A 26,053-nucleotide genomic window follows, 5' to 3' on the forward strand; every position below is an offset into this window, starting at 1 on the left:
GTTAGACCTCTGTGCTGCTTTCGACACTGTTGATCATGACATTCTACTAGAGAGACTGGAACATTGTGTTGGCATAAAAGGAACCGCACTAAGCTGGTTCAAGTCCTATTTATCTGAGCGATCTCAATTTGTACTTGTTAACGATAAATCCTCCATGACAGCCAAAGTCAGTCTTGGAGTTCCGCAGGGTTCTGTACTTGGACCGATTCTATTCACCTTATATATGCTTCCTTTGGGCACTATTATAAGGAGCCACTCTATAAACTTTCATTGTTATGCGGATGATACCCAATTATATCTATCAATTAAACCAGATGAAACCAATCAATTGGCTAAACTTCAAGCATGCCTTAAGGACATAAAAACTTGGATGTCTAGCAACTTTTTGATGTTAAACACAGACAAAACTGAAGTTATTATACTTGGCCCTAAACGCCTCCGAAACGCATTTTCTAATGACATAGAAGCTCTGGACGGCATTAACTTGGCCTCCAGCACCACTGTAAGGAATCTTGGCGTCATCTTTGATCAAGATCTGTCGTTTAACTCCCACATAAAACAAATCTCAAGGACTGCCTTCTTTCATCTACGTAACATTGCAAAAATAAGACACATCCTGTCTCAAAATGATGCAGAAAAACTAGTCCATGCATTTGTTACTTCAAGGCTGGATTACTGCAACTCATTGTTATCAGGGTGTCCCAAAAAGTCGCTTAAGACTCTTCAGTTGATCCAAAATGCAGCGGCACGTGTATTGACAAGAACAAGGAAACGGGATCATATTACTCCTGTATTAGCTGCACTGCACTGGCTCCCGGTAAAATACAGAATAGAATTCAAAATCCTTCTCCTGACTTACATATCAATTAATGGTCAGGCTCCAGCATATCTTAAAGATCTCATAGTACCTTATAAACCAACTAGAGCATTACGCTCCCAGACTGCAGTGTTACTTGTGGTTCCTAGAGTCTCTAAGAGTACAATGGGAGCCAGAGCCTTCAGCTATCAAGCTCCTCTCCAGTGGAACCAGCTTCCAGTTTGTGTTCGGGAGGCAGACACACTCTCCACATTTAAGAGTAGGCTAAAGACTTTCCTTTTTGATAAAGCTTATAGTTAGGGCTGGCTCAGGTTTGCCCTGGATCAGCCCCTAGTTATGCTGCTATAGGCTTAGACTGCCGGGGGACACCTCCCTGCTCTCTTCCTTCTCTTCCTCTCTCCTCCCCTCCCTCTCTCTTCTTCTCCCTCTCTATCTGTATACATTTATGTAAATGTATGTTGCTAACTCACCATCCGGGGTATCATCCCCGGAGTGTCTGTCTCTCCTGTGGCAGGTTGCCACTGATAAAGTTTACGTCAGGATCATGAATCGTGACAGCGCCTGCTGACCTGGTCCTGCTGGACACCGGGAAGCCTTATTGACATGTTCCTGGATTCTTCCATACTTCCTATTTCTTTTTTTTTTTTTTTTTTCAACACAACATAATTTCTGTCAAATGTTGTATTTGTACTATGTTGTTTATCCTGTACACACGACATCTATTGCACGTCTGTCCGTCCTGGGAGAGGGATCCCTCCTTAGTTGCTCTCCCTGAGGTTTCTTCCATTTTTTTCCCCTTTAATTTTGGGGTTTCTTTTAGGAAGTTTTTCCTTGTGCGATGTGAGGGTCTAAGGACAGAGGATGTCGTAACCTGTACAGTCTGTAAAGCACACTGAGACAAATGTATAATTTGTGATATTGGGCTATACAAATAAATTTGATTTGATTTGATTTGAGTAGTAGTAGCAGTAGTAGTATTTGGTATGTGTAGTAGTAGTAGCAGTAGTATTTGGTATGTGTAGTAGTAGTAAAAGTGGTATTTAGTATGTGTAGTAGTAGTAGCAGTAGTATTTGGTATGTGTAGTAGTAGTAGCAGTAGTATTTGGTATGTGTAGTAGTAGTAGTAGCAGTAGTATTTGGTATGTGTAGTAGTAGTAGTAGCAGTAGTATTTGGTATGTGTAGTAGTAGTAGTAAAAGTAGTATTTAGTATGTGTAGTTGATGAATCAGTAAACGTACCTGTTTGGTTGCAGCATCAGATAGATTGCGCAGCGTCCACAGACAGTTCTGGATCAGACGCTGACTGGAACCTGTGAGATGTTGGCCCAAAGCCTGCATCCCACCTGGACACAGATATAAGCAGATTTTAACAGATGTTTACAGACATTTACATTGAGTGTTTACATTTATGTTCAGTGATGTATACACACCAGCCTCTACTATTGCTGGCTTGTTGCTGGGACAGACAGACAGCACTTTGAGAACGCGACTGGTGGTCCACAGCAACTTCTCATAGTTGTAGTTCCTCGTGATGAACACCAGACCCTCTGGGCCCCCATTGGCTAGGATGATCAGCTGACAAGAAACAAAATGTAGGAGATGTAATTCTTTCATAAATATATGGACATGACAAAGATCTCCTTCCCAATGTCAAGTTCATCTCCCCACCTTACTCTCCTGGTTTCCATAGGACAGCAGCTGCAGGCAGTCAGTAGTGATGGCTAGGAACTTGGGGTTACTCTTTTTCAGTAAGGGCACTATCCTCTGCAGGCCATCAGCAAGACGCACCGCCATCTTGGCCCCCTCTTGGTGCAGCAGCAGGTTGTGGAGGGTGGTGATGGCATAAAACAAGACTGATTCTACCGGTGAGCTGCATTTGGAAATGGAGAAAAAGAGAGAGAAAAAGATATAGCGATTTCATAAAATGAACTAATTTCAAGGGGCATTAAACAATCTGTGACCTTTAGTGAACTCTATCAGCCACCAATATCTCATTATACACAAGGTTGTAGGACTTTGGGGGAAAAATCTTTTGTGATTAGTGTAGCTTGCTCACAGCACCATCGTCTATCATTGAGCAATTGGAATGGCAAGTATGTGTGCGTGTGTGCGATAGTGAATATTCTCTGTTCAAAAACGTGAAAATGTCAGCACCTGGTGAAGAAATCACTAGGACTATTAGTCAGCAACCAGCAATCAGCAACCTTTTGATCATATAACCTAACAACCAAGCTCTTACACAAAACCGACTGCTTTGTGAATATACCTCAAATTTAAACATTAAAAACATATTCCAGTATTTTACCCTTTGAACCCGTGGCTATGTGTGCACCCTTTTCACTCCCTTTATTCAGAGGTTTTTGGCATTGTCACTACAATAAGTCAGGTCATATACGTATAAGTGGTCAGTGCGCCACATTGTGATGTGTCCAGGTTGAAATATCTCAGCAACTATTAAATGGACTGCTGGGATATTTGATTGAGACATTCATATTCTTCTCAGGATGAGAATATGAGGATAACTTTGGTGATCATCTGTCATAAATTCCAATGCTTTATGATTAGGTAGCTACAAAACTAATGACATTTCTATAAGCCTCAGATGCATCTTTGAATAGAGGTCATCATCTCCCCCCATATACAACCACCTGCTATTATTTGACTGAAGGTGACACTTGGTTCATTGGAAGACAACTGAGTCAACAAATGTATTTCCTGATGATGAATGATAAAGTACCTTTTACCCACATTTACAACACATGGCTGCCATACAAGGTACCAAACTGCTCAACAGTACATGCTAACACAATATATGGTTCAGCATCTAGCCCAAAGACACTTCAACATGCAAACTGAAGGAGCTGGGGATGGAAACTCCAATTTCCCAATTTGTGGACAACCCGTTCTACCTTCTGAGCTACAGTGGCTCAATAGAAGCTGTTGAACTTTTATGGTGGACAAAATAGTTTTTGTTCACAATAGTGCAACACACATCGGCAACTTCACAGGTTTATTTTGGGAGCAATGACAAAATAATCACAAAATGGAGTTCATAAGGCAGCCAGCCCCATGAGAAGCTTCTCAGTGGGATAAGGACCGGTTTTTGTTAGACTGTGAAAACATCTAATCAGAGTCAGGACTTTCAGTGAACTGTCAGCATTCCTACCCTGCAAGTCTCCAGTATAAAAGATGTGAAGGTAATAATATGATATGCAAAACTCAGTTAAAAGCTAATAATGATTAAAAGTATAATCAGTATATCAAATAACATATACAATGTAACTGTGATTCATATGTATAATGACATATAAATGTAACTGTATGATTCCTATGTACAACCAAGTTCAGGATGAGTGTAATTGTAGGGCAAAATGAGGAAGCACATTTGGCAAAAACAAGTCAAAGCAATGAATAATGAAAAAAGGGGTGATGTCCTAATACACAAGAGGGGGGAGAGAGAGAGAAACAAGCAAATTATATAAAGAGAGGTTCTTCCTTTTTGCTATCAACGGAGATCGAAGATGTGAGCTTCCCTACCATTGGAGAGAGGATTTAGAAGGAAAATCCAAGGTGCTGACTAATGGACTAGGAATAGGGAATGGTATAAAGTATAGATTTGTGTTGTATCATCAATTTGAGCTGTATGTTTTGCCCTTGCTTAAACTTGAATAAATATCTCACCCTGGTTCTATCAAAGCATAATCTACGGGATCTAACAGACCTTTATTTTTTCTTTATCATTTTGGTTGGAAGACTTGTTTCATTTTGACTTTTGTTTTGGTTCTAAACATGCCTTTTTGACAAAGCAAACATGCAAAGGTACCTACTGTAGACTTTGAAAGTGGTTACAGAAGCTTAAATGTTCTATGTGTAAAATATGCCAGAATTTAAACTTAAAACATAAGAAAAATGAACTAACATAATCAACAGAGTGTGAAGAGGTAACAATGTTGACGCTATGTCAAAGACATCTCTGTGTTGTGTTACAGAGATATCTACTGAAGTTAGCATGCTAACAGCTAGCTGCGCACCGTCCAGTCTGTAATACCACTTGTTCCTCTAGAGGTGATAGTGAGTCACTGTAGCTGCAGTCTGCCTCAGTACAGAGGGAGAAGAAGTACAGCTACCTGACTCGGGCAGACCATGATTTGATAGTTTGTTTTGATTAAATCCAAACTGGCAGAAACAAGAGTAGATTGCGCGGTGGCTGGGAGACGGACAGATCTTCCGTTAGCAGTCAGCAGATAGATCGAATTTAGCCAACTCTCCATCTGATCGTCAAATTTTCAGTGGCTGCTGTTACCCAGGTTAGACCCAACACTCCATCAGCCCGCTGTGACCCCCAGTGCTGGGATATTTGCCGGCCGAATTTGAGCCACCGGAATGGGTGCACACTCCCCTCAGTACTATGTCAGCGGAACGTATAGCCCCCAGTGCCACAGTAAACACACAGATTAGATTGTATGGGCCCACTAGTTGTCTTTGGAGCAGGTTACTCAGAACTACACATTGAACCTTTAAGTCATATCACCAAAGTAATTAAATGACTCCATCTCCCTTGAAATAAAAAAAACATTTGAACAAGTACAAGAAAATAGTATATAAACATTTCTCAGATGTTCTTAAGTTTGCGAATGATTCTATAATTTGGATGGCATGACTTGGCTTGGGACCAAACCAAACCACTGGCCCCCACACTCTACGTCCCTGGCCTGATTTGGCTTTGTGGCTGAAGATTCTCTTGTTGCTTTCTTTAGTTCTTTGGTGATAAGCATCAGACACAAGACACTTATTTGAATTGACATTCAGCATAAATCCATTGATCATACATGAAGTCTGTCAGTAGGAGAATGTTGTAGAAAAAAAATAATTGTAGAAGGAGAAATAGGAGTTATTTGATATCAATGCCTATTTCCTGTGTCTAACCACATTACTACCCAGTACCACACACGCACACACACACACACACTTCATTATGCAGGAGGTTACAGAGGGTGATAGTGGCAAAGAACAAAACGAGGGTGAGCGAGGGTGGGGAGTGTGTATTGTTGTAAAAGGCAGAAGGTGAATAGTGACAGAAAGAGAAAAGCTGATAGCATAAATGGAATCTCACACACCAATCTCTCTGTGAAACTCTTTTAGTTTTGATATTTTTTAATTCAATTTTCTTTCATTTTCTGTTTGAATTAAGCTCCCGAATCAATTAGTGTGTGTGAATTATCCTCCTCTGTTAAGCCTCAGTGTACGGGATTAACTCTGCATCTCTGCCTGGGGGTTGGAAAGGCCCGAATTTGGTGCTATTATAAAATTAAAGGCTAGCCTGTTAGCCTCATCTGCTACCGTTTTCAGTTGGCCTCTGGTTACCATATTGGAGGTGGAAGGCTTTCAATAGCTCACCACCTGGCAATCTGAACAACTTTAAATGTTGCCCCACTTTTAACCTTTGCAAAATGTTAATCAACCACTGTACCCCTTGCAGAGAGGGTGTTGTTCAGCATTACAATAAATTGTTAATATTAAGTATTAGGCATTTTTTTGTTTGTCCTACAATTTCCTTGGTTGAAATGGCTATAGTCAATACTTTTGATTAGAAAAATAATGCATCAAATAAAAATGTGAATCTGCACCTGAATCTGCAGCTCCCTTCGGATTTACAAACGTTTATGTGAGGGAGTTTTTGTTAATTGTTTATTTCAATGAAGTTGGGACATTGTGTAAAACGTAAATAAACACAGAATACAATGATTTGCAAATCCTTTTCGACCTATACTCAATTGAATCGGGGATGCTCATGATGTAATGATGATACTCAATCATGACACTCACCTGTTTCCAATTAACCTGTTCACCTGTGGAATGTTCCAAACAGGTGTTTTTTGAGCATTCTGTCCCAGCTTTTTTGGAACGTGTTGCAGGCATCAAATTCAAAATGTGTGAATAATTGCAAAAAGTTTATCAGTTTGAAAATTAAATATCTTGTCTTTGTAGTGTATTAAATTTAATATAGGTCGAAAAGGATTTGAAAATCATTGTATTCTGTTTTTGTTTACATTTTACACAACGTCTCAACTTCATTGGAATTGGGGTTTGTACATAGTTAACAGTAGCTGGTGAACATAGCTGGTGGAAAATTTAGCAGCTAAAGAGACACATACTTATTTTAGTAGCTGGTAGAGACAAAAAAGAGCTAAAAGTAAGTGAATATTAGACTTATCATCAGGTGGCCAGAAATGTGTCCAAAGATAATGTTGCTTTGTAGACAACGTGTTGATAATCAGTTATTGGAGGTTTAAAGAACATGTTTCACCCGGCTTACACACATTCTTTGCCATAAACAACAGTGACATCTAATTGCCAGATTGCTAACATATATGTATACTCCCAGAGGCATGAACAACTATTTTCCATTTAATTAACTGGTAGAGCAAAATTGTCAGTATTTCTACCTCAGCATGCGGATCAGTGCTGGTATTCCTCCAGACTTGAATATGGCCAGCAGTCCCTCCCTCTGGTGGGATAGGCTGTGCAGCACGCTGGCCGCGCAACGGGCTGTCTCCATGTCAACTGCCGTCGTCATGGCGCGTACCACGGCGCCCACCATGGCCGGAGACTGCACCAGCACCCGACGACTGGCTTCCTTACGGGTCAGCTGGTTGACTATCATGGCCGCCTTATTCACCACAACCTGGGGAGTAAAGAAAATAACAGCGTAAAATAGAAAATGTTTGTATGAAAGCTAAGTTAAACAATTCTAATTCAGTTTGCATACCGGATCTTCGTCCGCCAGCAGCTTGGTGAGCTCCGGTACTGCCCTGGTGGCCAGCTCTGCATCGTCCTGGTAGTTTATCAGGTGGACTATCGCCGTCTTTAGCAGCTGGGAGGGTTCAGCCAGACGTTGCACGTTGCTCTGTTGTGAAGGATCTGATTGGGCGGGCATGGCTGCCTCCCCCTCCACCAGGGTCTCTGGGAACATGGCAGCCCTGACGCGCTGAGCCCGTGTTAGTGAGTACTGAGCTTCTAAATCTGTCATAGGGAGATAGAGAGAGAACGTGAAACTGTTAGTGTTAGTGTGTGTGTGTGTACATGAGTGAGTTTACACAGACAAAAGCTTCTGAACTGTTGAAAATAAAAACAAAAAAGAGCAATAAAACATCATTGTCATGCAGTATGTGTGTGTGTCTCTGTATGTGTGTGTGTCTCTGTATGTGTGTGTGTGTGTGTGTGTGTGTGTGTGTGTGTGTGTGTGTGTGTGTGTGTGTGTGTGTGTCTGAAAACAACAAGACCAAACAAAGAACACGCAACATAATGATGGAATAATTAGTTAATTAATTCTTACATGTAAATGTGAAATTAGAGTCAGGAGATGAAGTTTTTTCAACATTCAGCTAACATGATAATGAGTGTTATCTGAAGGCATTGTATCCAACTTAAATTAAGTCATTTTCATTAGTTCCCCAAAGGACAAATAATGAGTTGGATTGGGCTTCATTAAATGTGATCTAATTTCACTAAATATTGCTCAATCGGGTTTATTCTAGACTAAACCGGACCTCAGGACCAGCAGCATATACTGTCCCTCACTGGTTTACAATTCAATGCAATATTAGTTATAATTTAACTAATATATATAAGGAGACATTGAAACAAATAACAAATGCTTTAGCTACATGGGTTGCACTGCAATGGAGACCAAATACACAAAACCATGATCGACTGGACTTTATGTATGCCATCCCAATGAAGACACACATATGGGTAAAATAATGCATTATTGTCTTATTTATGTAGCAAAAAGGTTATAATGTTAAAAGTTGTGATTTTGCTGACAACACTGCTGTGTTAGGTCTGATTGTCAATCAGGATCAGAGGGCAAACCGGGAGGTAGAGGGTCAACTGCCTTTCGCTGAATCTCAGCAAAACCAAGGAGTTGTTTATGGATTTTGGGAAACAGCAGCGGAGAAAGTACACCCCCCTCAAGATTGACAGGACCACAGTGGAGAGGGTTAACCACATACCTTGTGGTCCACATCACAGAGAACATGACATGGTCTGTCAACAAAGACATCCTGATCAAAAAGACACAGCAGCGCCTTTATCACCTCTTACAGCTACGGACATTCAGGATGTCCCCACAAACCCTTAAAACATTTTGCACCTGCACTGAGGAGATTACATTGACAGGGACAAGTACATATAAACAGACAAAAGAGAATATACAAAGTAAGATGAAGACAAATGACAAAATACCAAGTGTGTGTGTGTGTGTGTGTGTGTGTGTGTGTGTGTGTGTGTGTGTGTGTGTGTGTGTGTGTGTGTGCGTGCGTGTGTGTGTGTGTGTGTGAGGGGTGTAAGAGACAGTGTCAGTAGGGCAGGCCCCAGACAGGCTACCAAGGGTGCGGGCCCAAATTGCATGCAGGTCGGCCAGAAATTCTCCAAAAATGAATAGCCTCTGAACTGCTGCCGTCTGGGAAGCGCTACCGCAGTAATATGGAGCAAGCAGAGGATTAAGAGGAGCTACTTTCCTCAGGTCATCCAAGTGCTGAACGAGGACACTGCCAAGGCTTCTGAGAGACTGCACTTCTGTTGTCAGCTACCTCAACCATTCCTCTGCATCCCTTTATATATACACTATATTTAATAGCTGAATGTCTAATATTTTCACGTATTATTTTAATTTAAAGTGTGGTACTGGAGAGGGCAAAAAGGCAATTCACTGCACAATGTAGAAATATGTTTAGTTTGTGACAAAAAAAGGTTGAAAGTTGAAACAGAAACTTGATTGATTGAGAGGTTTGGTCAGATTTGTCTTTGGATGGTGAGACCTTAGTGGTAGGATGCTTCTAAGCTTCTAAAGATTATGTGGTCCGGACAGTTTTTGTATTTAATTATTTCATCTATCCTTGGTGAAAACAAGATGACAGATAAGAAGGATGGTTCACTTCAAGCAGTATTTTCAACTCGCACACTTCAGCCTAAAGGCTATGGCCATGCTAGCAGCTCAGTGAGCTAAATGCTAATGTCAGCATGCTACATAATAGGCAAAGTATGCAATCTTAATATGCTTAGTTTATTGTGTTAACATGGTAACATTTACATTGGACAACTAAAACGTCACCAAAGTAATTACCATTCATCTGCAGGGGAACATGAATGTCTAGAGATATTTTATCCATCCATCCATCGTCTACCACTTATCCGGGATCGGGTCGCGGGGGCAGCAGCTCCAGTAAGGAACCCCAATCTTCCCTTCTCCGGGCCACATCCTCCAGCTCCGACTGGGGGATCCTGAGGCGTTCCCAGGCCAGTGAGGAGATATAATCTCTCCACCGAGTCCTGGGTCTTCTCCGGGGTCTCCTCCCAGCTGGACGTGCCTGGAACACCTCCCTAGGGAGGCGCCCATGTGGCATCCTTACTAGATGCCCGAACCACCTCAACTGGCTCCTTTCAACGTAAGATATTTTACTCTGAACCAAAAATGTCAACCTCAGGATCACCAAAAATGATGGGATACATTGTCTGTGAACCATGAGATTGAATAGCAATCCATTTAATCTTTGTGGAGATATTTCAGCCGAGGTGCACTTTTTCAGTAATTTCAAAATAAATATTTGAGGATCATTCTTTTGAAACCAATCATTTGATGAGCCTCTGAAATGCTATGTGGTCCCAAACAGCATTTGAACCTTTCAAATGCAGAACTTTATGTAGCTAATTAAGAGTGATAAGTATGCATCTATGTATTTAAGATTTACAAGATGAAGCAGCGGAGTAATTGCCAAGATTAACTGAGCAGAATATAACCATCTGCTGTTTAACCTGGAGGATGACTTTTATACACTCACTGGGTGGTAAAATTATATTTTGTGTTGAGCCTCAGGTGCTATCGTCATTAAAGATATTTTGCAGTTGTGCCTGAGGAGGAATAATTGCTTGATAGATGATTTAATAATCTCAGCTGATGACAGACTTGTGAATCTAACCTTATTAGTCTCAGCCTAATGGGCAATGGTACTTGTGAGTTTGAAGAACGTTTCACTGCAAGCAGGTAGAGTACAATGCCACATTCTCACATTATTCCACGTTTCAATTAAACGAAAAGGAAAGAAGGAGAATCAATGACATGTTGTCTGGGGGTGATCTTGCTCTTATATTACGTCATATAGAGATGCACCTCAAGATTTACTTTAAATGTCAACTGTTTTATGCCAATAAGTAATGTTCAGGGAGCCTGCTTTTGATTCTGAAGGTCGACATTGAAATCGTGACACCTCTAACATACAGTGTGAACTTCCTCCATGCGGTGCTGTGCAGCAGTCCGTCGCCAAAACTGGGATCCAGTCCGGTTGAGCGGAGTGACAGCAGCAGGTCGTACCAGCTCCACCGTAGTCCGTGCTGGTCAGCGGAGGCGGAGCGTTCCATTCGCTCCCGGAGGCATCCTGATCTGTTCTCCTGCTTTGCAGCAGATCTACCACTACCACTACTTCACACACAGACTGTCCTTTCCCCTGCTGCCTGCCCTGCAGAAGTCGCCTCTGAAACATTTTAATGAGACAGAGCCTACAGAATGAAAGACCGGGTGGTGGTTCTCATTACTAAAAAAGGGGACCAGAGGGTGTGCTTCAATTATCAGGGTATGACACTGCTCAGCCTCCCTGGAAAAGGTATGCCATTGCGCTTGAAAAGAGGCTCCAATGACTATCAAACCTGAAACAGTGGACAGGCTCTTTACCCTTATTTGTTGGGTTGGTCATGGAAGTTTGCCCATCTTCAGTTCTGTTTGGGGTACCAAGGAGTATGGGGTACCAAGGACATTGCTACAAGCCATCCTATTCTTATATAACCTGCATTAAAGCTGTTTCCGTATTCTCTGCAGGAAGTCAAACATGTTTTGTGTGGGTGTTGGGCTCCATCTACAGTGTACATGTCACTCTTTGCAGATGATGTGGTTCTGGTTGTGGTGTGGTTTGCAGTCGAGCGTGAAGTGGTCGGGATGAGAGGCAACACTTCCACGTCTAAGGTCATGATTGTCCGTTTCTCCCTCCCTGGTTGGGAGGGTTTTGTTGAGTAACTAAGATCAAATGGAGCTCACCCACAAGTATTTTAGATTCAACCTGGAGGGAAAAGAGCCCAAGCAAAGCCTAGTTATCATGATTAATCCCACCAGGACTTGTGACCAAATTCAAAGCAACCAATGTGTGTTATCTACAAACGTGGATGGGAATTTGTTCAGTTCCCAGGAGAGGGAAATATTCCTTACAGCACCATTTCTAATGGTATTACACACTCCAAGATATTGCATAACACCAGATAAAACATTCACATGTTTCTTCACTCCAAGAAAGGCAAACCTGTTCTGTAGAATAGTAGGTCTCTTAACTGCCCTGCACAGATGCCTGACCTCAAACCCATCCAAAACTGAAAAAATACATAAAGAAATGTCAGACACTAAAACATGGTGTGATAAAAGGGTTGAAATATGAAAAGTCACTGGTGTGGTTCTTTAAAGACGTTTGAGTATAATTCAAGACTTAAAGCATTGAATCATGATTACATCTGGTCTAAATTTGTCTTAATCATTTTTCTAGCATGCAACATGAAATCACATGTTTGTAACGTTTTAGTGCCTAATAGCACTCCTTAAATTTCTCCATTCAAAACATGTTTTGAAACTTGACCGTGAAAGTTAGAAAAAACGAAGAGGAAATTTTGTGATTCAGGACAACAATTTGGTGTCATAATATAATGAGGGAGTGCAATAAAAAAAAAAACTATCTCTTTATAGTGTCAAACACCGCTTGGAATTAATGGTCTTGCTCACTGACAAAGATTTTTCAAACACAAAGGACTTTTCAAAGGACTTGTCTCTGTTCTTGTCTTGTTAGACCTCTGTGCTGCTTTCGACACTGTTGATCATGACATTCTACTACAGAGACTGGAACATTGTATTGGCATAAAAGGAACCGCATTAAACTGGTTCAAGTCCTATTTAGTCCTATATATATTTTGTATGTGTTAACGAAAAATCCTCCATGACAGCCAAAGTCAGTCTTGGAGTTCCGCAGGGTTCTGTACTTGGACCGATTCTATTCACCTTATATATATGCTTCCTTTGGGCAATATTATAAGGAACCACTCTATAAACTTTCATTGCTATGCGGATGATACCCAATTATATCTATCAATTAAACCAGATGAAATCAATCAATTGGCTAAACTTCAAGCATGCCTTAAGGACATAAAAACGTGGATGTTTAGCAACTTCTTGATGTTAAACACAGACAAAACTAAAGTTATTATACTTGGCCCTAAACGCCTCCGAACGGCATTTTCTAATGACGAAGAAGCTCTGGATGGCATTAATTTGGCCTCCAGCACCACTGTAAGGAATCTTGCCGTCATCTTTGATCAAGATCTGTCGTTTAACTCCCACATAAAACAAATCTCAAGGACTGCCTTCTTTCATCTACGTAACATTGCAAAAATAAGACACATCCTGTCCCAAAATAATGCAGAAAAACTAATCCATGCATTTGTTACTTCAAGGCTGGATTACTGCAACTCATTGTTATCAGGTTGTCCCAAAAAGTCGCTTAAGACTCTTCAGTTGATCCAAAATGCAGCGGCACGTGTATTGACAAGAACAAGGAAACGGGATCATATTACTCCTGTATTAGCTGCTCTGCACTGGCTCCTGGTAAAATACAGAATAGAATTCAAAATCCTTCTCCTGACTTACAAAGCAATTAATGGTCGGGCTCCAGCATATCTTAAAGATCTCATAGTACCTTATAAACCTAGAGCATTGCGCTCCCAGACTGCAGGGTTACTTGTGGTTCCTAGAGTCTCCAAGAGTACAATGGGAGCCAGAGCCTTCAGCTATCAAGCTCCTCTCCAGTGGAACCAGCTTCCAGTTTGTGTTCGGGAGGCAGACACACTCTCCACATTTAAGAGTAGGCTAAAGACTTTCCTTTTTGATAAAGCTTATAGTTAGGGCTGGCTCAGGTTTGCCCTGGATCAGCCCCTAGTTATGCTGCTATAGGCTTAGACTGCCGGGGGACACCTCCCTGCTCTCTTCCTTCTCTTCCTCTCCTCCCTCTCTTCTTCTCCCTCTCTATCTGTATGCATTTATGTAAATGTATGTTACTAACTCATCATCCGGGGTATCATCCCCGGAGTTTCTGTGTCTCATGTGGCAGGTTGCCACTGATAAAGTTTACGTCAGGATCAGGAATCGTGGCTGCGCCTGCTGCACTAGTCTTGCTGGACACTGGGAAGCCTTTTTGACATTTTCCTGGATTCATCCAAACTTTCTCTTTTTCAATACAACATCATTTTCTGTCAAATGTTATATTTGTACTATGTTGTTTATCCTGTACATACAACATCTATTGCACGTCTGTCCGTCCTGTGAGAGGGATCCCTCCTCAGTTGCTCTCCCTGAGGTTTCTTCCATTTTTTCCCCTTTAATTATGGGGTTTCTTTTAGGAAGTTTTTCCTTGTGCGATGCAAGGGTCTAAGGACAGAGGGTGTCGTAAACTGTACAGTCTGTAAAGCACACTGAGACAAATGTATAATTTGTGATATTGGGCTATACAAATACATTTGATTTGATTTGATTTGAAAGGGAAAAAGGTGATAATTTAGTCTGTGGGATTGACCTTCTGGGTTGACACATAAGTTATTCTCATTGGTTGTCTGGTAACTTTGCAAAGAAAAGAAGATAAAAAATAATGTTTCTTCGTGTTTACCATATACTGGCAGTGTGTAGACATGATAAGAGGATGGAAAGGGGAGGGATACAGGACCGCCATACTGCTGGTTTAAGCACATTAAGTACAAGGAGCTTATATTTCACAATTATGAAATAACTTCCCAAGGCATAACATACTTTAAATTAAGTTTCAACATCCGAGGCAGCCATTGCTTTCAGTTCTGTGTGTTCAAGGACACATCACTGCTTAAGATTGAGACCTGACTACAAACTGACCTGACAACTTTGTTTTGTCTACACTACACTGGATATCTGCATACACAGATGTGCTCACAAGTGTGCCATACAGCATGCATGGTCCCTGTGGCACATGGGACATGTTTAGCTGTAATCTCTGATGTCTAAAAAATGTTAAAGGGCTATGTCTTTTAAACTGCTGATGTTTAACCCGTAAAGGTTTTGGGCTTGTGGTAAATGGTTTTCATTAAAAGGCTGCAAGAACAAACTGTAATATATTGCTAAAGTTTCCCTTCTTTTGCGTAACTTACTGAATAAACTGAAACTAAAAACAAGGAAATAACTAATGCTTCACTTTGGAAATGGTCAGCAATATGCAATTATGCATCGCTAGCTTGGTTTGGTCCTCTGATGAAATTCTGCTACTGTCTTTATAGAGCTTCTCTTGTTGAAAGCACATCACTGTATGTTGCTGAAACAAACTAAACATCAGGTTTCAAAACTCCGTGTTTTGAACTTTTCAAATCCTGCTTAGAAGGGAGGTACTTTTGTGAGAGAGACATTTGGGATTGCCTCCACATAACTCTTAATATGGCGACAGCTGAGCCGGCGTATAGCAGCTAACACCAAAAAGCGCTAACAGTGTTAACCTGAGCAAATGTTTTATTTATTTCAATGCATTATTTTCATGCTTTTATGATAGAGAAGTGCAGATTGTGAAAGGGGAGAGAGAGAGGGAACGACATACAGCAAACGCCACAGGTCGAACCAGTGGCCGCTGTGGGCAAGGACTAAGCCTTTGTATATGGGACGCCTGTGCTACCGGTTGAGCTACCGGGACGCCCGTATTTTGGTTATTTACTTATTTAGTGGGAATATGATTTATCTTTTTGTAATATTGTTGTTCATTATAGTCTACCATTTCTTTCTGGACTTTTCCTTGGTAAGGGACAGAGAGCATTTATACAAGACAGACCCTGTTTCTGCTTCTGTTGTTCACATTTCTCCTGATGCAAATCCCCAAAGAAATGCAATACAGGAATGCACTACTGTTGTTCTTTTTGTTTAGTTGCGCAACCCTGTGTTGCCGCAACCCTGTGTTGCCGTTTAACAATAAATGATCCTTGAATCCTGAAATTCTAGTAATGACTAATGTAACCGTAAGCAGCGATGAGGAGTGGACTAGCGAGGTCTGGTAAACTAATTTCTTTCTAAATCCAAACCCTTAGATGTTTTATATTTTCAAACTTCACATCTTCAGACCCAACCAACGCTGACTCAAGTGACATCACATCAGGACATTCCATCAGAATTCACACTGATTCCTCTGGAGACACAAAAGGCAAATGTGTTCACGCATGCAGTGGTAATCCCAACACCTGGAAACAGACTTTGATGTGTAAAATGTTGTAGAGTAACCCTTTAAGCACACAGTACGGAATATTCATATTATCAGCTACAAAATGGGTTGTGATGGCCTAGTGGTATGGCTTCCAAACAAAACAGCAGATGGTTGTGAAAAAATTGATAATTTTAAGTGTGTTGAAACCTTTTATTTCATCTCTTTTCACTTCACATATTTATTTGTGCCATGCAAATCAATGTGGAATTCAAGTATCACAACAGTCAATCTTAAGTCTGTTCTTCGTGGAAAAGCATGACCAATAGACCTAGAACTAGTGGAGGAGATATAGGAGTATAAAGGAGTACACAGATTAAACACATTTATACATGCTTCTTCCAGTGTGAACTGTCAGTGTCAGTTTCCATCACTGCTCCACCAGGTGGATAGAGAAGCCATTGCAACTGATTGCCAGATAATGCACCATAGCGGCGTTACGCATCGGCCACACTATTTCTTTTCAGCCAAGTACCTGACGATGCGCTAGGAGGGATCCCTCACGGACCTGCCAAAGGTACCATCAAGGAGGGAGGGGACATTCTAGGTGGCTGCATCTGTATCTAAGCACTGAGTATACATGTGGGTAATAAAAGACTCACATTGTAGTATAAGCTCTCCTAAAAACAAGGAGGAGCCCAACCTGCACTCATACTTACTCAGCTTATCTGCTATTGTACATTTGGTTGTACAACTTTTAAAAGCACATGTGAAAGCACCTCTCTGGGAACCATCACCTTATCGTGGTGGAGAGGTTTGTGTGTCCCTATGAACCTGAGAGCTGTGTTGTCTGGAGCCTAGTGCTCCTGGTAGGGTCTCCCAGGGCAAATTGGTCTCAGGCGAGGGGCCAGACTAAGAATGGTTCAAAAACGACTTCATGAAAAAAAGGGAAAGGAAAGGAGAGACCCTGCCCGGAGGAAGCCCGGGGCCCCCGTCTGGAGCCGGCCCAGAGGGAGGGCCCGACAGCGAGCGCCTGGTGGCCGGGTTTGCCACGGAGCCCGGTCGGGCACAGCCCGAAGAAGCTACGTGGTGCCTCCCATCCATCCATCCTGTGGGCCCACCACTCATGGGAAAAACCGCTGGGGTCGGGTGCGCTGTCACACGGGTGGCAGTGATGGTCAGGGACCTCGAGAGGCTGGCTCTGGAGATGTGGAACGTCACCTTTCTGTGGGGGAAGGAGCCTGAACTAGTGCGGGAGGTGGATCGCTACCAGTTGGATCTGGTGGGGCTTACCTCCACGCACAGTCTGGGCTCTGGAACCGTACTCCTGGATAGGGGTTGGACTCTATTCTTCTCCGGAGTTGCCCAAGGTGTGAGGCGTCGGGCCGGGGTGGGGATACTCACTAGCCCCCGGCTGAGCGCCGCTATGTTGGAGTTTACCCCGGTGGACGAGAGGGTCGCCTCCCTACGCCTTCGGATTATGGGGGGGAAAACTCTGACTGTTGTTTGTGCCTATGCCTCAAACCACAGTTCTGAGTATTCGGCCTTCTTGGAGACCCTGAATGGAGCCCTGCAGGGGGCTCGAGTAGGGGACTCCGTAGTCTTGCTGGGAGACTTCAACGCACACGTGGGAAACGATGGAGACACCTGGAGAGGCGTGATTGGGAGGAAGGGCCTCCCTGATCTAAACCCGAACGGTCGTTTGTTGTTGGACTTCTGTGCTAGTCATGGAATGGCCATAACAAACACCATGTTCGAACATAAGGATGCTCATAAGTGCACGTGGTACCAGAGCACCCTAGGACAAAGGTCAATGATCGATTTCGTAATCGTATCATCTGATCGGAGGCCGCATGTTTTGGACACTCGGGTGAAGAGAGGGGTGGAGCTGTCGACTGATCACCTTCTGGTGGTGAGTTGGATCAAGGGGTGGGGGAAGACTCTGGAGAGACCTGGTAAACCCAAACGGGTAGTGCGGGTGAACTGGGAACGTCTGGAGGAAGCCCCTGTCCTGGGGATCTTTAACTCACACCTCCGGCGGAGCTTTTCAGACATCCCTGTGGAGGTTGGGGGCATTGAACCTGAGTGGGTGATGTTCAAAACCTCTATTGCTGAAGCTGCGGTGATGAGCTGTGGTCTCAAGGTCTTTGGTGCCTCAAGGGGCGGTAACCCTCGAACACCGTGGTGGACCCCGGTGGTCAGGGAAGCCGTCCGACTGAAGAAGGAGTCCTTCCAAGGTGCTTCTGGAAAACCATCCGGCACCTCAGGAGGGGGAAGCGAGGAACCATCCAAGCTGTGTACAGCAAGGGTGGGACCCTGCTGACTTCAACTGAGAAGGTTATTGGCCGGTGGAAGGAGCACTTTGAGGAAATCCTGAATCCTACTAACACGCCCTCTATGGTAGAGGCAGAGCTGGAAGCTGATGGGAGATCATCGTCAATTTCCCGGATGGAAGTCACTGAGGTAGTCAAACAACTCCACAGTGGCAAAGCCGCAGGAGTTGGTGAGATCCGTCCAGAAATGCTGAAGGCTTTGGGTGTTGAGGGGCTGTCTTGGTTGACACGCCTCGTCAACATTGCGTGGAAGTCTGGGACAGTGCCTAGGGGTTGGCAGACCGGGGTGGTGGTTCCCCTATTTAAAAAAGGGGACCAGAGAGTGTGTGCCAACTACAGGGGTATCACACTTCTCAGCCTCCCTGGTAAAGTCTACTCCAAGGTACTGGAAAGGAGGGTTCGGCCGGTAGTGGAACCTCTGATTCAAGAGGAACAATGCGGATTCCGTCCTGGTCGTGGAACAACAGACCAACTCTTTACTCTTGCAAGGATCCTGGAGGGGGCCTGGGAGTACGCCCATCCGGTCTACATGTGTTTTGTGGATCTGGAGAAGGCGTATGACCGGGTCCCCCGGGTGATACTGTGGGAGATGCTGCGGGAGTATGAGGTGAGGGGGTCACTTTTGAGGGCCATCCAATCCCTGTACGCCCAAAGCGAGAGTTGTGTCCAGATACTCGGCAGTAAGTTGGACTCGTTTCCAGTGAATGTTGGCCTGTTCGTGATTTTCATGGATAGGATATCGAGGCGTAGTCGTGGAGGAGAGGGGTTGCAGTTCGGTGATCTCATCGCTGCTCTTTGCAGATGATGTGGTCCTTATGGCATTATCGGTCTGTGACCTTCAACAGTCACTGGATCGGTTCGCAGCCGAGTGTGCAGCGGTTGGGATGAGAATCAGCACCTCTAAATCTGAGGCCATGGCTCTCAGCAGGAAACCGGTGGATTGCCTACTCCGGGTAGGGAATGAGCCATTACCCCAAGTGAAGGAGTTCAAGAACCTCGGGTCTTGTTCGCGAGTGAGGGGACGATGGAGCGAGAGATTGGCCGGAGAATCGGAGCAGCGGGGGCGGTATTACAGTCACTTTACCGCACCGTTGTGACGAAAAGAGAGCTGAGCCAGAAGGCAAAGCTCTCAATATACCGGTCGATCTTCGTTCCTACCCTCACCTATGGTCATGATTGAAAGAACGAGATCACGGATACAATCGGCCGAAATGGGTTTTCTCAGACGGGTGGCTGGCCCCCTAGCTGTGTTTTATAGGCCACATACTTGATTTTGTTGACATTTTTCTATGTGCTCCATATTTAATTAGAATAATTAACATGCATTTGGCGGCCAGCTCTCTCACCTAACAGCACAGGTAGGATAGTAAAGTTTAAAAGACAACATATTTGTGGGGGATTATTTTGTGGAGGAGACTTTTATTTCTTCCTGCGTAATAGAAGAAATGAGGACAAAAACAAAGTTTCTTCATATTTAGATAGCAGACAGATGAATGGCTGAAAATAGTTTCTTCTGAAGGAGAAAAACAAGTCATCTTACCTGCATTAACTCAAAACAAATGAATTTCCCCCATTACTGATCCATATGTTAAGCACATCATAAATTAACACTGGATCAAATGACTTCAACACTCATCAAAATCCCTTCAGTGGTGTCTGGGATGATCATGTGTGTCGGACTGATTGATGGGCAAACAAATAAACAAGCAAATCATGAACCAGCAAATGTATCGGCAAATGGAGAAATGGACTAGGCCTATATGGTATCACATCAATGCATTTATTCTAGCAAAAAAACAGAAGTATAAATAGAGAAGAACGAGCAACACAGATGCACAACAGTAAAGACTACACATCTGATGATGAACAGAGAGAGAGAGAGATGATGAAAGCCAGTATTAGCTAAAGAAACAAAGATAAAGGAAGTGAAGAAGGAATGACAGAAATAAACCAAAACACATGAACGACAAAAAAAATGATTTTTGACCTCTCAGTTGAAGCGCTGCATAGAATTCTCACCCGTGGGACTCTCGAGTCCCCCAGCTGCTGTGTCTCCTCCTCTTCCAGTGGTGGCAGTAGCAGGAGCAGTGTTAATACTGGTTGTTGTACCAGTGTACTTCTTACGACCGCTGTAGTCAGTGCTGCTCTCATCGTCCAGGACTGTGGTGGCTGCTGATTGGATTCCAGAGTCTGAGGCGTAGTAGGTTTCCTGCCATTCTGCCACCTTCACCACACTGTCCGCCTCACTCACTGCAGGAAACAACACGTGGCTCAGATCAGAAACATGTAGTACTACTGCTGCTGCTACTACTGCTACTACGACTACTACTACTACTACTACTACTACTACTACTACTACTACTACTACTACTACTACTACTACTGCTATGACTACTGTCTCTACTACTGCTATTGCTACTGCTACTGCTACTACTACTACTACTGCTCCTACTACTGCTACTACTACTGCTCCTAATACTACTACTACTACTACTACTACTACTACTGCTGCTACTACTACTGGTGCTACTACTACTACTGTTCCTACTACTACTACTACTACTACTACTACTACTGCTACTACAACTACTGCTACTATTGCCTCTACTACTGTGACTGATACTACTACTACTACTGCTACTATTACTGGTGCTACTACGACTGCTACCACTACTACTGCTCCTACCACTACTACTGCTACTACTACTACTACTGGTGCTACTACTACTACTACTACTACTACTACTGCTACTACTATAACTACTGCTACTACTATAACTACTGCTACTACTACTGCCTCTACTACTGCTACTACTAGTGCTACTACAACTGCCTCTACTACTGTTACTGTTACTACTACTACTAATACTACGACTACTGCCTCTACTACTGATGCTGCTAATACTACTACTACAACTAATGTTACTACAACTACAACTACTGTTACTACTACTGCTACTACTGCCAGCACTACTACTACTACAACTACTGCTACTTCTGCTCCTACTAGGCTACTACTGCTACAATTACTGCCTCTGCTACTGCTACTACTACTAATGCTACTACAAATGGTGCTACTACTGCTACTACTGTTCCTACTAAAACTACTACTACTGCTACTGCTAGAACTGCGACTACTACTACTGCCTCTACTTCTGCGACTACTACTGGTGCTACTACTACTGAGACTACAACTACTGCTACTACTACAACTACTGCTACTACTGCTGCTACTAGGCTACTACTACTACTACTACTAACACTGCTACTACTGCTACTACTGCTATGACTACTGCATCTACTACTGCTACTGTTACTACTACTGCCACTACTGCTACTACTACAACTACTGCTACTACTACTACTACTGCTATGACTACTACCTCTACTACTGTTATTGGTACTGCTACTGCTACTACTACTACTGCTACTACTAATGCTGCTCCTACTACTGCTACTACTGCTGCTCCTACTACTACTACTACTGCTAATACTACTGGTGCTACTACTACTGTTACTACTACTACTGCTCCTACCACTACTACTGCTACTACTACTGGTGCTACTACTACTGCTACTAATACTACTACTGCTCCTACCACTACTACTGCTACAACTAATGGTGCTACTACTACTACTACTGCGACTACTGCTGCTCCTACTACTACTACTACTACTACTACTACTACTACTGCTACTACTACTGGTGCTACTACTACTGTTACTACTACTACTGCTCCTAACACTACTACTGCTACAACTACTGGTGCTACTACTACTACTACTACTATGACTGTTCCTACTACTACTACTGCTGCTACTACTGGTGCTACTACTACTACTACTGCTACTACTACTGGTGCTGCTACTACTGCTACTACTACTACTACTACTGCTCCTACCACTACTACTGCTACAACTAATGGTGCTACTACTACTACTGTTCCTACTACTACTGCTGCCACTACTGGTGCTACTACTACTACTGTTCCTACTACTACTACTACTACTACTACTGCTGCTACTACTGCTGCTACTACTACTGGTGCTACTACTACTGATACTACAACTACTGCTACTACTACAACTACTGCTACTACAGCTGCTACTAGGCTACTAATACTACTACTACTAATACTGCTACTACTGCTACTACTGCTATGAATACTGCCTCTACGACTGCTACTGTTACTACTACTGCCACTACTGCTACTACTACAACTACTGCTATTACTGCTGCTACTAGGCTACTACTGCTACTACAACTACTACTACTACTACTGCTATGACTACTGCCTCTACTACTGCTATTGCTACTGCTACTACTACTACTACTACTACTACTACTACTACTGCTGCTCCTACTACTACTACTACTACTACTACTGGTGCTACTACGACTGCTACTACTACTACTGCTGCTCCTACCACTACTACTGCTACGATTACTGGTGCTACTACTACAGTTTCTACTACTACTACTACTACTGCTGCTACTACTACTACTGGTGCTACTACTACTGCTACTACTACTACTGCTCCTACAACTACTACTGCTACTACTACTGGTGCTACTACTACTGCTACTACTATTACCACTGTTCCTACTACTACTAATGGTGCTACTACTACTGGTGCTACTACTACTACTGCTCCTACCACTACTACTGCTACTACTACCACTGGGGCTACTACTACTGCCTTTACTACTGCTACTGTTACTACGACTACTACTACTACTAATGCTACTACTACTGCCTCTACTACTGATGCTGCTAATACTACTACTACAACTACTGTTACTACTACTACAACTACTCCTACTACTGCCAGTACTACTACTACTACTACTACTACTACTACTACTACAACTACTGCTACTACTGCTGCTACTAGGCTACTACTGCTGTTACTACTACTGCTACAACTACTGCCTCTGCTACTAGTGCTGCTACTAGGCTACTACTGCTACCACTACTGCTACAACTACTGCCTCTGCTACTGCTACTACTACTAATGCTACTACTAATGGAGCTACTAATGCTACTACTGTTCCTACTAAAACTACTACTACTACTACTACTGCTACTACTAGAACTACTACTACTACTGCCTCTACTTCTACTACTACTACTGGTGCTAATACTACTGAGACTACAACTACTGCTACTCCTACAACTAGTGCTGCTACTAGGCTACTACTGCTACCACTACTGCTACAACTACTGCCTCTGCTACTGCTACTACTACTAATGCTACTACTAATGGAGCTACTAATGCTACTACTGTTCCTACTAAAACTACTACTACTACTGCTACTACTAGAACTACTACTACTACTGCCTCTACTTCTACTACTACTACTGGTGCTAATACTACTGAGACTACAACTACTGCTACTCCTACAACTACTGCTACTACTGCTGCTACTAGGCTACTATTACTACTACTACTACGACTGCTACTACTGCTACTACTGCTATGACTACTGCCTCTACTACTGCTACTGTTACTACTACTGCCACTACTGCTACTACTACAACTACTGCTACTAATGCTGCTACTAGGCTACTACTGCTACTACTACTACTACTATTGCTACAACTACTGCCTCTGCTACTGCTATTACTACTAATGCTACTACTAATGGTGCTACTACTGCTACTACTGTTCCAACTACTAATATTACTACTACTGCTACTACTAGAACTACTGCTACTGCTACTGCCTCTACTTCTGCTACTACTACTGCTACTACTAGTACTGCTACTATTATTGGTGCTACTACTACTGCTACTACGACTACGACTGTTCCTACTACTACTACTGGTTCTACTACAACTACTGCTATGACGACTAACTCTACTACTGTTACTGCTACTACTGCTACTACTACTGCTAATACTGCTACCACTACTACTGCTACTAATATAACTATTGCTACTGCTACTACTGATAATACTGTTCCTAATACTACTACTGCTACTACTACTACTACTACTGGTATGACTACTGCCTCTACAACTGCTATTACTACTGCTACTGCTACTACTACTACTACTACTGCTACTACTACTGCTGCTCCTACTACTGCTACTACTGCTGCTCATACTACTACTACTACTACTACTACTACTACTACTACTGCTACTACTACTACTGCTCCTACCACTGCTACTGCTACAACTACTGGTGCTACTACTACTACTACTGTTCATACTACTACTACTGCTGCTACTACTGATGCTACTACTACTACTGTTCCTAGTACTACAAGTACTACTGCTGCTACTACTGGTGCTACTACTACTACTACTACTGCTACTACAACTACTGCTACTACTACTGCCTCTACTACTGTTACTGCTACTACTACGACTACTGCTACTACTACTGGTGCTACTACTACTGCTACTACTACTACTGGTTCTACTACTACTGCTACTACTATTACCACTTTTCCTACCACTACTACTACTACTGCTACTACTACTGCATCTACTTCTGCTACTACTACTGGTGCTACTACTGAGACTACAACTACTGCTACTACTACTACTACTGCCTCTACTTCTGATGTTGCTAATACTACTACAACTACTGCTACTGCTACTATTGCTGCCTCTGTTACTGCTAGTACGACTACTACTACTACTACTGCTCCTACCACTACTTCTGCTACAACTACTGGTGCTACTACTACTACTACGACTGTTCCTACTACTACTACTACCACTGCTTCTACTACTGGTGCTACTACTACTACTACTACTACTACTACTGCTACTACTACTGGTGCTGCTACTACTGCTACTACTGCTACTACTACTACTACTACTACTGATCCTACCACTACTACTGCTACAACTAATGGTGCTACTACTACTACTACTACTGTTCCTACTACTACTACTGCTGCCACTACTGGTGCTACTACTACTACTACTACTACTACTACTACTGCTGCTGCTACTACTGCTGCTACTACTACTGGTGCTACTACTACTGAGACTACAACTACTGCTAATACTACAACTACTACTACTACTGCTGCTACTAGGCTACTAATACTACTACTACTGCTAAATATACTGCCTCTACGACTGCTACTGTTACTACTACTGCCACTACTGCTACTACTACAACTACTGCTATTACTGCTGCTACTAGGCTACTACTGCTACTAGGCTACTACTGCCACTACTACTACTACTACTACTACTACTACTACTACTACTACTACTACTGCTCTACTACTGCTATTGCTACTGGTACTACTACTACTGCTACTACTACTGCTGCTCCTACTACTACTACTACTGCTGCTACTACTACTACTACTACTACTGGTGCTACTACGACTGCTACTACTACTACTGCTTCTACTGCAACTACTACAACTACTACCTCTACTACTGACACTGCTACCACTACTACTGCTACTACTACTGCTGCTCCTACTACTACTACTGATACTGTTACTAACCATTGCTACTACTACTACTACTACTACTACTGCTATTACTACTACAGCCACTACTATTAGAGCAACTACTGCTGCTCCTACTACCACTACCACTACCACTACTACTGCTGCTCATAATACTGCTACTACTA

The 26,053-nt window shown here is 42.8% G+C and overlaps 1 protein-coding gene across 2 annotated transcripts in view; it reads right to left on the reverse strand.

Moving 5' to 3' along the window:
- Window positions 1-26,053, reverse strand: part of LOC115012554 (junction plakoglobin-like) — a 129,646-nt gene that overhangs the window by 24,425 nt on the left and 79,168 nt on the right. For both annotated transcript variants that reach the window (XM_029438223.1, XM_029438222.1), the window contains 6 exons: window positions 20,456-20,686; window positions 7,586-7,839; window positions 7,263-7,501; window positions 2,485-2,686; window positions 2,247-2,391; window positions 2,056-2,159 (listed from right to left, as the gene is read on the reverse strand). In XM_029438223.1, coding sequence (XP_029294083.1) covers window positions 2,056-2,159; window positions 2,247-2,391; window positions 2,485-2,686; window positions 7,263-7,501; window positions 7,586-7,839; window positions 20,456-20,686 — 1,175 coding nt within the window. The remainder of the gene's footprint in view (window positions 1-2,055; window positions 2,160-2,246; window positions 2,392-2,484; window positions 2,687-7,262; window positions 7,502-7,585; window positions 7,840-20,455; window positions 20,687-26,053) is intronic.

The sequence above is a fragment of the Cottoperca gobio genome, chromosome 8 (assembly GCF_900634415.1).
Source record: "Cottoperca gobio chromosome 8, fCotGob3.1, whole genome shotgun sequence".
Lineage (NCBI taxonomy): Eukaryota > Metazoa > Chordata > Actinopteri > Perciformes > Bovichtidae > Cottoperca > Cottoperca gobio.